At 45.3% G+C, this 12,997-nt stretch overlaps 1 protein-coding gene across 1 annotated transcript in view; it reads left to right on the top strand.

Moving 5' to 3' along the window:
* MLLT1 (MLLT1 super elongation complex subunit) overlaps positions 1-12,997 on the top strand; it is a 33,317-nt gene that overhangs the window by 12,888 nt on the left and 7,432 nt on the right. The window contains exons 4-7 of the mRNA XM_069878345.1: positions 3,715-3,858; positions 5,448-5,573; positions 7,125-7,670; positions 12,488-12,575. Of these exons, the coding sequence (XP_069734446.1) occupies positions 3,715-3,858; positions 5,448-5,573; positions 7,125-7,670; positions 12,488-12,575 (904 nt within the window). The remainder of the gene's footprint in view (positions 1-3,714; positions 3,859-5,447; positions 5,574-7,124; positions 7,671-12,487; positions 12,576-12,997) is intronic.

The raw sequence follows: 12,997 nt of genomic DNA on the forward strand, positions 1-12,997 counted from the left end.
GGGGACACAGTCTGGCGGTGGACTTAGCAGGGCTGGATTGATGGCTGGGTGCAATGATCTTAAGGGACTTTTCCAACGGAAACCGTTCTATGATTTTATGGACGGGCATCTCCATAAACAGAATAGATCTCAGTGCCTGGCAAGGAAGTGCTGTCAAATGTAGCAGCTCTACTGGCCCTGCCAGTATTGTATCTTGTGTTTATAAGAGCCAATAGATCATTAAATGCTTGTCATTGAGCAGTCAGTGTATATTCCTAATTTTCAAAGGCAGTTATAGGCTTCGGATGGGAGCAGGTTCCAAAATGCTCTTCTGTTATTTTCCTTAACCCTGCAGAATCTCAGAAAAGATAAAGGGGTTTCACAGACTTGTTAGCAGAGGTATCATATGGCTGCTGGCTTTCAAAATGAATATTGGGCTATTCACTTTTAAATGTCCTGTCTGGAAGCGGAGTGGAAGACCAGTCAAACAGGTTGTACGAGCCTGGAAGGGAATTTCATCTATATAGTAAACCGGTTATGGATAAATGCCTTCGTCAGGCTGGATCCATAGTGAAAGGGAAGCAGCGTTAGATGTTATAGTTATTGAATAACCATCGCTCTGCTTCCTTGGTGTGCTAGATTTGTGTAGATAATCTTGTTTTATGGCTTTCCAGAAGTGATTTATGAGCTTTGTACACATGCTACCAGTGAAGTTCTTTTGATTTGTGTTTAAGTGGCGCAGGGCACACCCTGCCTTCAAAACAGGACCAGGAAATTTTAACAAAGGACTTTGAAAGATTCCTACTCTTGCGATAAGTGCCAGAAGAACTTTAACCCATTACTTCAAAACTCGGAAGAAAAATAAAGTTACTCCAGCATTGGTAACCATGAAGTGGCAGTCAGTGCAAGCAGGAAGCTGGAAAACAGTAAAAATAATGTGTAACTACTCAGTTTTGGAGGTTGGAGGACGATTAGGGGTTTCACTGAACAGAAGGGAATTTACAGCAGCTGCAAATAAAGCTAAGCTCCAGCTTTGTGGTGCACTTTTCTGGTTTACTTCTTCGGCATCTGAGGTTTGAGGGGCAGATATAAACTGAAAGGTGGCTTGCTCAGAGATCCCATACTAGTTAACAGTTTCACATCCAAATTTATTTTAATCTTAATAATGGCAATATCTACCAGTTAGAAATGGGTGTGATCCATCCTTTCTAAAGCCTTTCTTGGAAGTACAGTCCTTTAAAATAAGCTTGTGGTCATGGAGAACAACCAAACATGCACAAAGTCTCTCCTCTTCTCAGTTTTACTTGTTGACATCAAGGGCTGAATATCCTAAGGTGGATTAGTCGTATAGTAGAGCTTGGCTTCCTGGTGTAGCAGGGGGACATGAAGTGGTGTTGCAGCATGAAAACAGCCTGCTTGGACTTCAGTTTGTAGAGTGATAAAGCGCCTGCCCTTTGTTGCAACTCCAAGCAGCAGGAGGTGTGGATCCCAATGTGTTATTTGGAAAGGCTTTGAAGTGTGGCACTGTGGTTTCCATGTGGCTTTCCATGTAAAGTTACAGGATGTGTAGGTCCAGGCCAATTGAGAGAGATTTTTACTTGGCTTTCTTTGTTTTTTCCCTTCTTTCTCCTCCTCCCCTGGCTGTTGAACATTTTAGGGGGGGCCCAGATGGGTGAAGCTTTGGAGTGTCCTGAGCTGTAATCATTAGCTGTTGGTAAGGGCAGTAAAGTGAAGAATGTTTATTTGCAGCTTTTTGCTTTGAGACTTTTGTACTCATTCTTTTAGGAGTGCTGTAATCTTAACTGTTCATGTGGAGGGGGCTTCCGATGGTGTCAGATGAATCAAAGGGGATTTTAATGGTCATGGTACTCATCTGGGGCTCGGTTCCCAGGGTGGCCGTGATCTCCGAATTGGAGAAGAATCACATTGAAACACTGCCTTAATTTTACAAAAAGTGGCAGTGGCAGCAGAGGTACAATAAATATTTGGGAGATTAGCTGATGCTTTTGAGTCCAGATGAAAATGGGCTCTCTAGGATAAAAGGGAGTTGAATCTGCTGCCGCTTTCCTGCTCTGAAAGCAAACGGGCAGGTGACACAGCAGAGCTCTGATAATGATGGCGTAACAGCTTTGGGCTGAAGCCAGCTTTTGCTGGAGTATCCAAGATCAATTTATTCTGTGTCGTAAACTAGGAAGAGCATTTTAGAAACCATTCTTAGGCCACATTTGGATTTCTGTTCATCCTTCATTTAAGTTTATTAGACTTTGAGGGACCCTGTACAGCTGCTGGTTTAACTCCAGGGTAAGCACACACATGCAGAGCTCACTAATGATTCTGTTAATGAGAATGGTCTGAGAAGAGAGGAAAATGACAAGGCAGCATATTTAACAAGTATTTTTTTCCTTGTTACCATTCATCTGTTTTAGTAGACATTGAATCCTTTTAGGTGTGCACAGATTCTTCAGGAGCATTCCAAAAGAGGGCCTGAAGACCTTGTGTGGGTAGTGTGTTCTTGCCCATTAATGGCAGGCTCTTCTTTTGTGTGTCTGCCCTCCCCAGTTTGGGGAGTCAGGAGCCAAGACTCTGACCCCCAGGCAGGCTGAAGGTGGTGATTTTGATGTAACGCAGGGGTGGTTACCACGCATTTCATTGTCAGAGGTACCATTTGTACTAGAAACAGCTTCTCTAGTGATGTTAGCACCCACCGAGCAAACAGCAGGAGTCTGTGTGGTCTGAAGCCGTTGGACGCTTCAGCCTATTTTCAGCAAATCTAATGGCTCGGACTAGCAGCCTGTGGCGTCTGTTCCCGTGCAATAATGCAGCTCCGCCAGGAAATCAAGCTGCTGGATAGGAATTGTGGAAAATACTGCTGTGTGGCTGCTTGATGTTGCGCGTTGAACGAGGCATGTGGGATGCATTCATGTAAATACTGAAAGGATCGGAGGGCTCAGTGTGGTTTGTAGGAGAGTCTCGCTTGCCACATTTTGAGTTTTCATCTTGAAATGCAGAATGCAAGAGGATACCAGGGAATGTCATATGGATATTTGTAATATACAAGTAGATGCAGTGTTTGCAATTTCAGGAGGGGGAAAAAAGGAAGAGATTTCTTCCATTCTCTGCAGCAAATGCCATGTTAGCTGTGCTTCAGCAGGTGAAACAAAACCAGTGAGGCGCAGATGATCCCCAACATGCATACAAACTCCGGATTTCTTCACTAAAAGTGCCCTTGGAAAGTTCAAAAGCCCAGGATATCTCCCCATTCAGCCCCTGCAATGTGCATATTGAAAAGGGTTTTAGAAAACAAGTCATCCTTTTACCATTGTGGTTAATCTTTTCTCAGTACCGCAGAGATCCTGGGAGTTCAGGAGTTGTTCCTTCTCTTAATAAAGGATTTTGCTTTTCTTGATATTGATACTTACAGAACAGTTGCTTCCCAACAGAGATAGGGTCTGAATTTTGGTGAAAACAGACTAGGATAAAACTGATGAATCTGCTTTCCTAGGAACTCGAGCAGCTTTAAACAGACAGTTGTCAGTCAGTGTCCTTGTCTGTGCATTGCTTTGCCGTGAAAAGCTGTGCTGGAGTTCCTGATGAACAAAGTGTTAACTTTAGGCACAAATAGCTTACTTTCTACCACTCTGATCTCATGTGAAAATGTACATGCAGCACTCGGTGGTTTATTTGGGATTTCCAGGAGTGACTGTTGGAATCCTCTGAAGTCTGTCTTGTTTTCAGGAGGAGCCGAAAAAGGTTTGTTTCACATATGACCTGTTCTTAAATCTGGAGGGAAATCCACCTGTGAACCACCTTCGCTGCGAGAAGCTGACTTTTAACAACCCCACTAAAGAATTCCGACGCAAACTCATCCGGGCTGGCGGGGTAAGTGCCAGAGGGACAGGAGAGCCAAAGAGGTCCTGCTAAAATGTATATAGTTGTCTTGTTTTGCCCTGGGTTTTCTTTACAGCTGCAGCCCCACAGGCTACAGTTCTCCACGTTCATCTAAAGGATGACCCAGCCAATTTTTACTCCTGGTTTTATGACTGCAGCACTTGAAGCAGAACTAAGCCATTACTCGTGTGATTGGTGGTGCCTCATTCTCAATTTAAATGTGACCATTAATATCAAAGTACAAAAAACCTCGCTGGAAATGGAAACTTTGCATGGATGTCACACGCTGTCCATTAGGCAGTTATGGTTGTCTTCGACTTTCAGGGGGTTGGGAGCTGTAGCAGTATGGAAACACTCAAGAAAAGGGAGAGGCTTCCAATGTATTCATTACTAATTTTTGCTGCAGGAAAGCTTAATACTTAATACTTCCTGGTCAGTTGGCTGCTTGTGGCTTAGATAATAAGAAAATTAAGGAAAGGTGTTTAGAATTTAGAGTAAAAATGGGTGTGGGAGGAAAAAAAAATACATACCCTCTTAAAGGCACCATAAGATGTGGACTGCTGCAGTGGGAACTCTAACTTCTGGGAATGTAAATGCAGTGATAGACTAAAGAAACGATAACTGTAAGACCTAGGCAGAGCAATGCATGTCACAAAGTGCATGAGTTTTGTAACCAGACAGAGAAGGCCACAGCCATGTTCCCAGACAACTGTGTATAAACTAATGTGTAATTGTGTTCTATTCAAAGGCTTCATTCAAGGTGAGCTGGCAGAATTTTCTTCTGAAAAATCATGTTTCTAGGCTGAAAAATTAAACAAGTAAAGAAAGCTGTGGGCAAGTGTGTCAGTAATAACTCTCAAGAGCGACAGATATTCTGGGCAGATCTGCCCAGAGCTTCCTCAGCGTGCCAGGGCTTTTCCGTATCTGGCACAAAGAGGAGTGTGCTTATTTCAGCAAGGGGGTGGTTCGAACCTCGTTTGCTTTCTAGGATTTTTGTAGCAGGTTGTTGTGTTCCTTATGTGTTGGGGTGTGTTTCAGCTATGAATCACGCTCAATGCCGTTAATCCAGTGGAATTTTTGACAGGATTCTTGACAGAAGGAAAGTGTTTCATGGAGCTCAGTGTTCAGATCGTCTCAAGGGAGAGATTCAGAGCCTGCTTTGTTCTTTTAATTTCCTGAATGAATGAATTCAGCTTCTCCTGAGTTGCTGAAGTCTTGCTCATCCCCTCCAGATTTACCTTGCTGCCCTTCTACAGGTTAAAAGCATTTGCAGGGAATGCACAATTCTTGTGCAGAGTTTTATTGCCTGCTTGTGCTCAGAATTCTGGAGTTCCCTTTGGGGACAATACTCGATATCACACGGTGCCTTTTGTTTGTTTGTGGTTTTAATGCTCTGAGTCTGAGGAGTTGCCTTGAAACTGAGCACTACCCAGACAATATCATTGTATGGCCTTAAGCAGGGGGGAGAAGCATCCAAAAGATGAATGATGGTGTTAATTGAGCAAGTGACTTAACGTAATCATGCATTAATAGTCCATGCAACTTTACTCATACATAATTTTTGTCATTTTTGTTACCAGGTGATGGTAATGCCGGAAGGAGCAGAAGCGGTTTCAAGGCCAAGTCCCGATTACCCAATGTTACCCACAATACCGCTGTCTGCCTTCTCTGATCCCAAGAAGACCAAACCATCCCATGGGTCAAAGGTCAGTGAAGCTGCATTTGTGTCATCCTGAGGGGAAGAACTTCAGGCCTTGCTGCTAGGAACTCATTCTACAGCTGTTTCTGACAATGTTTCCCCTGTATCCTGTGGTTCTCTAGCTGATGGGCTGGAACTCAGTGTAACTTAGGAGTCCTTTTTATGATTTGCTAGGCTGCTCAACAGGGAAACTTTGGAAGAAAAATGAAATACCAGAGACTGGGATTCTTCGGTGAAGTATCTCTTCCTCCCGCTCTGCTGTAGTGCAGGAAGTTGAATGCAGTCCTCTGTGACTGCTCTGATGTCTGTCTGTGATGCTGAGGATGAGCTCTGGGGATCTTTCACTGTAAAGCTGTGCTCCAAGTCCTTGCATCTCTTGGCAGCGCGGCTAAGAAGAGCGTCCCTCTGTCGTTAGGGCCACTTAGGCCGGTGGTGTAAACACCTCCTGGTAGGAGATCCAGAACATAAAATACGCTGCACTCAGTCAAACCAGCGATGTCAAGATTTGATGTTTTCATCCAGTAGTATCTGGTCCTTGAGACTGCAGAAGCAGATTAAGCTTTCTTCTTTTCACTCATGTGATGAAGCTATTCTTGTGCAATTTTACATAGGAGAATCAGTCGACAGGCCATATGTTTTGACACAGATTACAGACACTTTATCAGCCTGAACAGTCATGAATGTTAACAGCAATTCATTTTCTGGTGTGATTCAATTCTGATACCCATTTTGTTCAGGGCTCTGAACACTTCTGGCACTTCGATTACGTCTTCTGATGTTGGTGACAGTCTCCTGCGCCTCCCCAGGTTGCTCTGAGGTGTGTGCAGGTGTTTGCATCTCAGTGTGTCCAGTGTATTTGCCAGTGTCTCCCCACCAGACTCACTTCTGTGAGCACTGAGTTCACACATAACTAGCAAAGGGAAGTAATCCTTTGCCTTCATGCGTGCCTGACTCTTGGGACAGGCAGTGACAGGCTCCTAATGATCAATGTCCTAAAGTTCTTATTAAAGGCAATAAAATACCTTCTGATAGCAGAGAGTTTGGCTCTCCTGTGGTGTGGGGCTGTGCAGCATTTCTGTCAAGCTGCTGCATTATGTGCTAAGCTGGAGGCTGGACTGCGAACATGATCTGCATTTCCTGTGGATGTAACCTTAAACTTCTCAGGTGCTGGGTTTTTTCCCTGAACTGTGATGTGAAGTGTAACTTCTTGTAACGCTGCTTGAGTGGGTTTCCCCCTGTCAGGCTTCAGACATTAACCCTGCAGGTTAAATCTGAACCAAACATCTATCAGTGTTTATAGACCAGGGAAAGGAACAGGTGTTTGTGCAACATTTTGTCCTCTCCTGATGGAGTTTAAGTGTCTGCTGTCAGTTTGTGCCCATCAGCTTTTGGGAAGTCAAGGTATCTGCCTCAGAGGTGGATCCGTACCTCGGGCACGTGTGGGTGGGTTTCTGCATGAAATGAATGCTTTGGTGTGATCGATGAGAACAAGTTTTATCAATCTGTGCTGAGCTTTGATTTCATACCTCACTTGCATGTTTCTGTTGCTGCATTTTAGGATGCAAACAAGGAAAGCAGCAAGGCATCTAAGCCCCACAAAGTAACCAAGGAGCACAGAGAGAGGCCAAGAAAAGACTCTGAGAGCAAAAACTCCTCCAAAGACCTTGAAAGAGAACAAAACAAGCCTTTGAAGGACTCCTCAAGAAAACCAACTGAGAACAAACTGCCTAAGGAGGAGAAGGCACCTCCAAAAGCTGCTTTCAAGGAACCAAAACTGGCTGTGAAGGAGACCAAACTGGAGAACACTTCTCCGAAGGGTGGGCCACAGCCGGAGTTGAAATCTTCCAGCAAGAGGCCCTCTAACGTGGAGTCACCAAAGCCCAGTGCCAAAAAACAAAAAAAGAGTAGCTCCAAAGGGGTGAAGAATATCCTAGGGACATCTCCCAGAACCTCGTCTTCCTCATACCCAGAGAAGAAACAAACCAAGGAGAAGATGAATACCAAAGTGGAAAAGGTAAAATCTGAAAGTGAGGCCAAGGAGATCAAAAAGCCTGTGGAAATGGAGGAGTCAAATTCAGAAGATGAAACTTCTTTCAAGTCAGAGGTGAGTAGGGATTTGTCCTCTATCAGAATTTTTAAGTGTGCTGCTTAAATCCCTGCATGAAAAAGGCGCTGAAAAATATACCTGCAGCTAAGATAGAGCAGTAGGTCAGCAGGCGCTTGGGCTTGGTTGTATCACAGACAGAGCTGCTGAGAAGTCAGTGTTTCAGGTTATCGGCTTCCCTTCATCCCATCTGTAGGGCTGGAGTAGAACAGGTGTGGATGTGATTCCTCCTTGCTTATGAAATATAATGATTTTGAGCATGATCTTAATTCAGAAAAAGAGGAAATAATTTCAGTTCTGGTCCTGAAAAACCCAGTATTAAAATTTAAATAGAACCCCTATTCCTGACATGGAAACATGCTGCTGGCTAAAGCTCAAAACACAGTCACGTGGCTCTGAACCCAAATAACTTGTGCTGTAAAATATAAACCGAATTATGGTATGGTGCTACTATTTTTAAAAGCTGTCTAAATGTATTTTTCATTTTACAACTAAGAACGTTCCTTGTCCTCTGTTTTCTAAAACTTGTTTTCTAAAAGAAGGCAAAATAAAGTAGGAGGGGAAAACCACAACTGAAATCCAAACTCTTAGAATCATGGAATGGTTTGTGTCAACAGGGATCTTAAAGATAATCCACTTCCAAACCCCCTGCTGTGGGCAGGGACACCTCTCATTGAATCAGAGTGCTTGATCAAGGTCCTAACCAGCCTGGCCTTGAATACCTCCATGGATGGGGCAGCCACCACTTCTCTGGGCAACCTGGGCCAGGACCTCCCCACCTTCTTTGTGAAGAATTTCTTCCTAATATCTAATCTAAATCTTGTCCCTTTCAATTTAAAGCTGTCACTCCAAGCCCTTGAAAAAAGTCCCTCCCCAGCTTTGCTGTCGCCCTTTTCGGTCCTGGAAGCTGCTCTAAGGTCTCCCTGGAGCCTTCTCTTCTCCAGGCTGAACAACCCTAACTCTGTCAACCTATCCTCATAGCAGAGGTGCTTCAGCCCTCTGATCATCTCTGTGGCTTCCTCTGGACCTGTTCCAACAGCTCCATACACTTTCTTATGTCGTGGATTCCAGGACTGGACATAGGGCTCCAGGTGGGGTGTCACGGGAGCGGAGCAGAGGGGCAGAATCCCCTTCCTCGCCCTGCTGGCCACGCTGCTCTGGATGCAGCCCAGGACATGGTTGGCCGCCTGGGCTGTGAGCACCCATTGCTGGCTCATGTCAAGCTTCTCATCAATCCGAGTCCGTCTTCTCAGGGCTGCTCTCTTGCTGCTTTTCTCTTGTGTATTTTGTATTTGCTATAAAAAAAACATGTATCTTCTCATAGGATTCACAGGATTGTATCCCATTAATTTTTTCAGCTGCTTCCTGCTGACCAATTTTAAAAGATTTGTTGTACTAGAATGAATCTAGCAGGGATGATTTGTATCATGATTTAATCAACACCACAATGCAGTGGAGAATTATTTCAGTAAGGATTGATGGGTGTATTGCAGGAAGGATTTTATCCAAAAGATGCCCAGCAGAAGCGTTTATCGGGGAAGTGTTAATTCAAGTTACTCAGCAAAGGTTTTTTTTCAGATTGATTAAACATGCAGCTTGTGCTTCTCAAAGCAGCAGCCCCTCTCCATTTTTAGCTTTATACCTGAAGCACGTTGGTGCGTGGCCCACCTATTCTTTCTGTCCCAGATACGCGGCCCTTATTGCATGCTCCTGCGCTCTGCTGAGCTCTGTGATCCTGAGCAGCTTGTACTTCCCTATTTCTTCGATGTCATCCATCCCCTTGGGACTCGCCATGCAGCTTAAGCCAGTAGCGCTGTTAAGGCTGTTCGGTGAAACCACAAACTGTGGTTGTGGTTCCTCAGTGTCTGCCACAGCCCTGTCCTGCCCAACTGAGCTCTGTGTGCCTCCGTGTCCTGTCTTGCACTGGCTCTCTCATCCAATGGATGCCAGACAGAGGGATTTGAGTGCTTGCCCAGAAGGAGGGTGAGAATACTCAGTGATGAAGGGAGAACCAGGCAGCTGCCAGTCGGAGCAGCTTAGGTTTCTGTGGAACTCGAAGCTCAAGGGTGTAACTGCATAATGCATTGGCATCGGCAGAGAAGGCCGTTTGAGCTCCTTTCCCACCCTGGGGGGGCTCGTTTGGCTCCCAGTGCTGCAGTTTGCTGCTCTGCCATTTGTATGGGTACAGCTGGTTGTGGCTCTGTGTGGTAAAGCCACATCACTGAGGCAAAGGAGCAGCTGGAGGTGGACTGGGGCCCGGAAACTCTTAAATCAGCTTTGGTGCAGCAGCCAGCGTATTGTGCAACATGCTCTGAGGCAGCAGCTCCACGATTGCTTTGAGTTGACATCTTTGTGGGCTGTTGTTGAAAGGAACAGTCTTGCTCTCATTTGTGCTGCTGGCATGAGAGCTTCGGTGACTTTGCAGTGGGTGGGAGGGGTTTCTCCTTCCATTTCTTTCTTCTTCCATTCATCTCCTGCTGAAATTTAGTTTCCATCCCTTTTTTTATCTCCCTCCTCCCCACCCCGTTTCTGTCAAGTCCACTTCCCTGAACTAGCCTCATCCATGGCTGCCCAAATGCTTGTGCTGACAAAAGGGAGAGGCTGGGATGTGAGGGCAGGTTTACATTTTCCCGTTGTCGGCATCTGCCTTTGTCATCTCCCAGCGACAGTAACTGCAGCCTGAGTGTGCAGAACATGTCCAGCCAGATGCCTTCCGAATGGTGGGTATAGCTGGTGGGACAAAAGGAGAGACAGCGGCCTGTACAGCTTCCAGCTTCCATTTCCTAGGGTCTGTTAAGTCATTTTAAGTGAATGCCTGCTAGTTTATTAGGAATAAAGGTGAACTGTGGGCAAGAACCAAGATCTGGGCTCCCTTATACTGAGAATATTGTTCTTTATTATCATTTGCAATACTTTTAAAAAAATAGGGCTGCTGCACTGTGCCAGTACTTCAGATAGCAGCGTTGATAAATTGTTTTTCTTTGCTACTGCATAATTTACAAGGTTGGTAATCCTCCTTTTTGACATTTTTCCCCGCCTTCTTACAGCGGAATAAATGAACCTCAGAAATCCTTGGGTAATAAATTGTAGGGAAGGGTGGTGCTGGGATGAAAGCCCTGCCACCGCTTTCATTGTTAACGCCCACAGTGGCTGATGTGCCTCTTTCTACCTGTTTACAATGGTTTTGTAGTATTAAACACTGTCTGTAGTGAAGTTTCTTGATGAATGAGAATGAGTGATTTTTCCAGCATCTGGATTTGGTAGTGAAAGTAATAGATTCCCAGGAATGGTGCAATGAAATGATCTGCTCGAGGGCAGGAAGGCTCTACAGAGGGACCTGGAGAGCCTGGATCTGTGGGCTGAGGCCAGTTGCATGAGGTTCAACAAGGCCCAAGTGCTGGGTTGTGTGTTTGGGACACAACAACCTCACACAGGGCTCCAGGCTTAGGGAAGAGTGGCTGGAGAGCTGCCTGGTAGAAAAGGACCTGTGGGCGTCGAGGGATAGTAGGCTGAATGTGAGTCAGCAGCAGCTCAGGTGGCCAAAAAGGCCAGTGACATCTCGGCCTGTATTTGGAATAAGGAGGCCACACCTTGAATCCTCTGTTCAGTTCTGGACCCCTCACTACAAGAAGGACATTGAGATGCTGGAGCCTGCCCAGAGGAGGGGAACGGAGCTGATGAAAGGCTTAGAGCACAAGCCTTATGAGGAGCGGCTGAGGGAGCTGGGGTTGTTTAGTCTGGAGAGGAGGAGATTGAGGGGAGGCCCAAGGAGGAGGTTGAGTCACCATCCCTGGAGGTGTTTAAAAGGCAGGTAGATGATGTACTTGGGGACTGGTCCAGTGGCAGGCTTAGCAGGGCGGGATCAATGATTGGACTAGATGATCTTAAGGGTCTTTTCCGACTAAAACCATTCTGTGATTCTATAAAATGGAAACGCTGAATTTCAAAGGAATTGCTTTAAAAAAGCAAGGTAATATTACAGTACCTTGGGAATCTTTAAACGTTTCCTACTGGGTAACAAAACCCCTTTAAGATCTTAGCAGCAGCTGGAGTGGGATCCCTGACTGAGCCATCCCTGCCACCTTGTGGCCCTTCAGGCTAAAGCCTGCAGTCGCTGTGCAGCGTCTGGGTTTACATTAAAACCATACACAGCACTTACCGCTCTATTTCTGGAAGCTGTTGCTGGCAGTAGTTCCTTATCTATTTACTCACCCTACTGCACAGTGTGTTCCTGGCATTCCTGCTGGATACTGACAGGCAGTGGGGTTGGTTTCACCAGAATTTAGCTGGTTTCTGCCATGTTTTCACAATAAATTGGAAACAGGACCATGGATCCCTCAAATTGGTATAGAAACAACTGTTTTGAGGGTCTAGGAATAAGTTCGAACTCATTTTGGAGTCAAGTGAGCCAGTTGGGATAGGCATCCTCCCCATGATCAGTGTGAGTTATCCAGAGGAGGTGTGGAAATGTTGCAATAAATACAGAGTCTAAAGGCTTCAGCTGTGCTGGCTGCATGCTGGTTGTCTCTCACAGTTCAAAGGAAGGATGTTTTTCAGGTGTTGTTTTTCATCACTTGAGGCTGTTTGGAATGGAAGGGTTTTGTTGGGAGCTGCTGATGCTACAGCGCATCCAAATTTTCATAAATGTTGGTTTCATTTATCCAGCATTTTGTGTATTTTCTGTAACTCCAGGACTGCATTCAGTGCAATGTTGTAGAGTGCTCACATGTTTCTTGTCTTAATGTGCTCTGCACTGACTTTCTAGATTAGAAAGGTTAAGATTCTTTTTCTTTCTTTCCCTTCTATGGGGGGTTAAGTCTGTCCAGTCCAGCCCTTCCAACTCCAGCTCCAGCTCCGACTCCAGCTCTGACTCGGATTTTGAGCCATCTCAGAACCACAGTCAAGGTGTGTTGCAAGAAATAAAATGTGTTAAAAATCTTCCTTGCATGACTGTACCAGGCTTGTGAGCATGAGATCTGCTTCCCCAGCACCATGTGTGAGGCCGATATGTTGTCTTGTGTGCCACCACATGTTGAAGCTGTGACACTTCAGCAAGAAAAGGCAATAATGTCACAGTGTAATTGTGAACAAGTGTTCCTGTGTTGGCAGCTGATTTACGGAGAGGGGATCTCTCTGGATTTAGTACTTTCCCTGTAGACTCTGGTTTTTGCCTTGGTTTATAAATGTGCTTGCTGCTGCCTGATCTGTAGTGCTACCAGAATATTTCTCCTCCAGTCTCATCTATGTTCTGTTAAAAATCATCCCTGTGACGTTTGTCACTTGGCCAGGGCAGAACAGAGCTCCTTTTGTTGATCCCCACACTGATG

Source organism: Phaenicophaeus curvirostris, chromosome 28, assembly GCF_032191515.1.
Source record: "Phaenicophaeus curvirostris isolate KB17595 chromosome 28, BPBGC_Pcur_1.0, whole genome shotgun sequence".
NCBI lineage: Eukaryota > Metazoa > Chordata > Aves > Cuculiformes > Cuculidae > Phaenicophaeus > Phaenicophaeus curvirostris.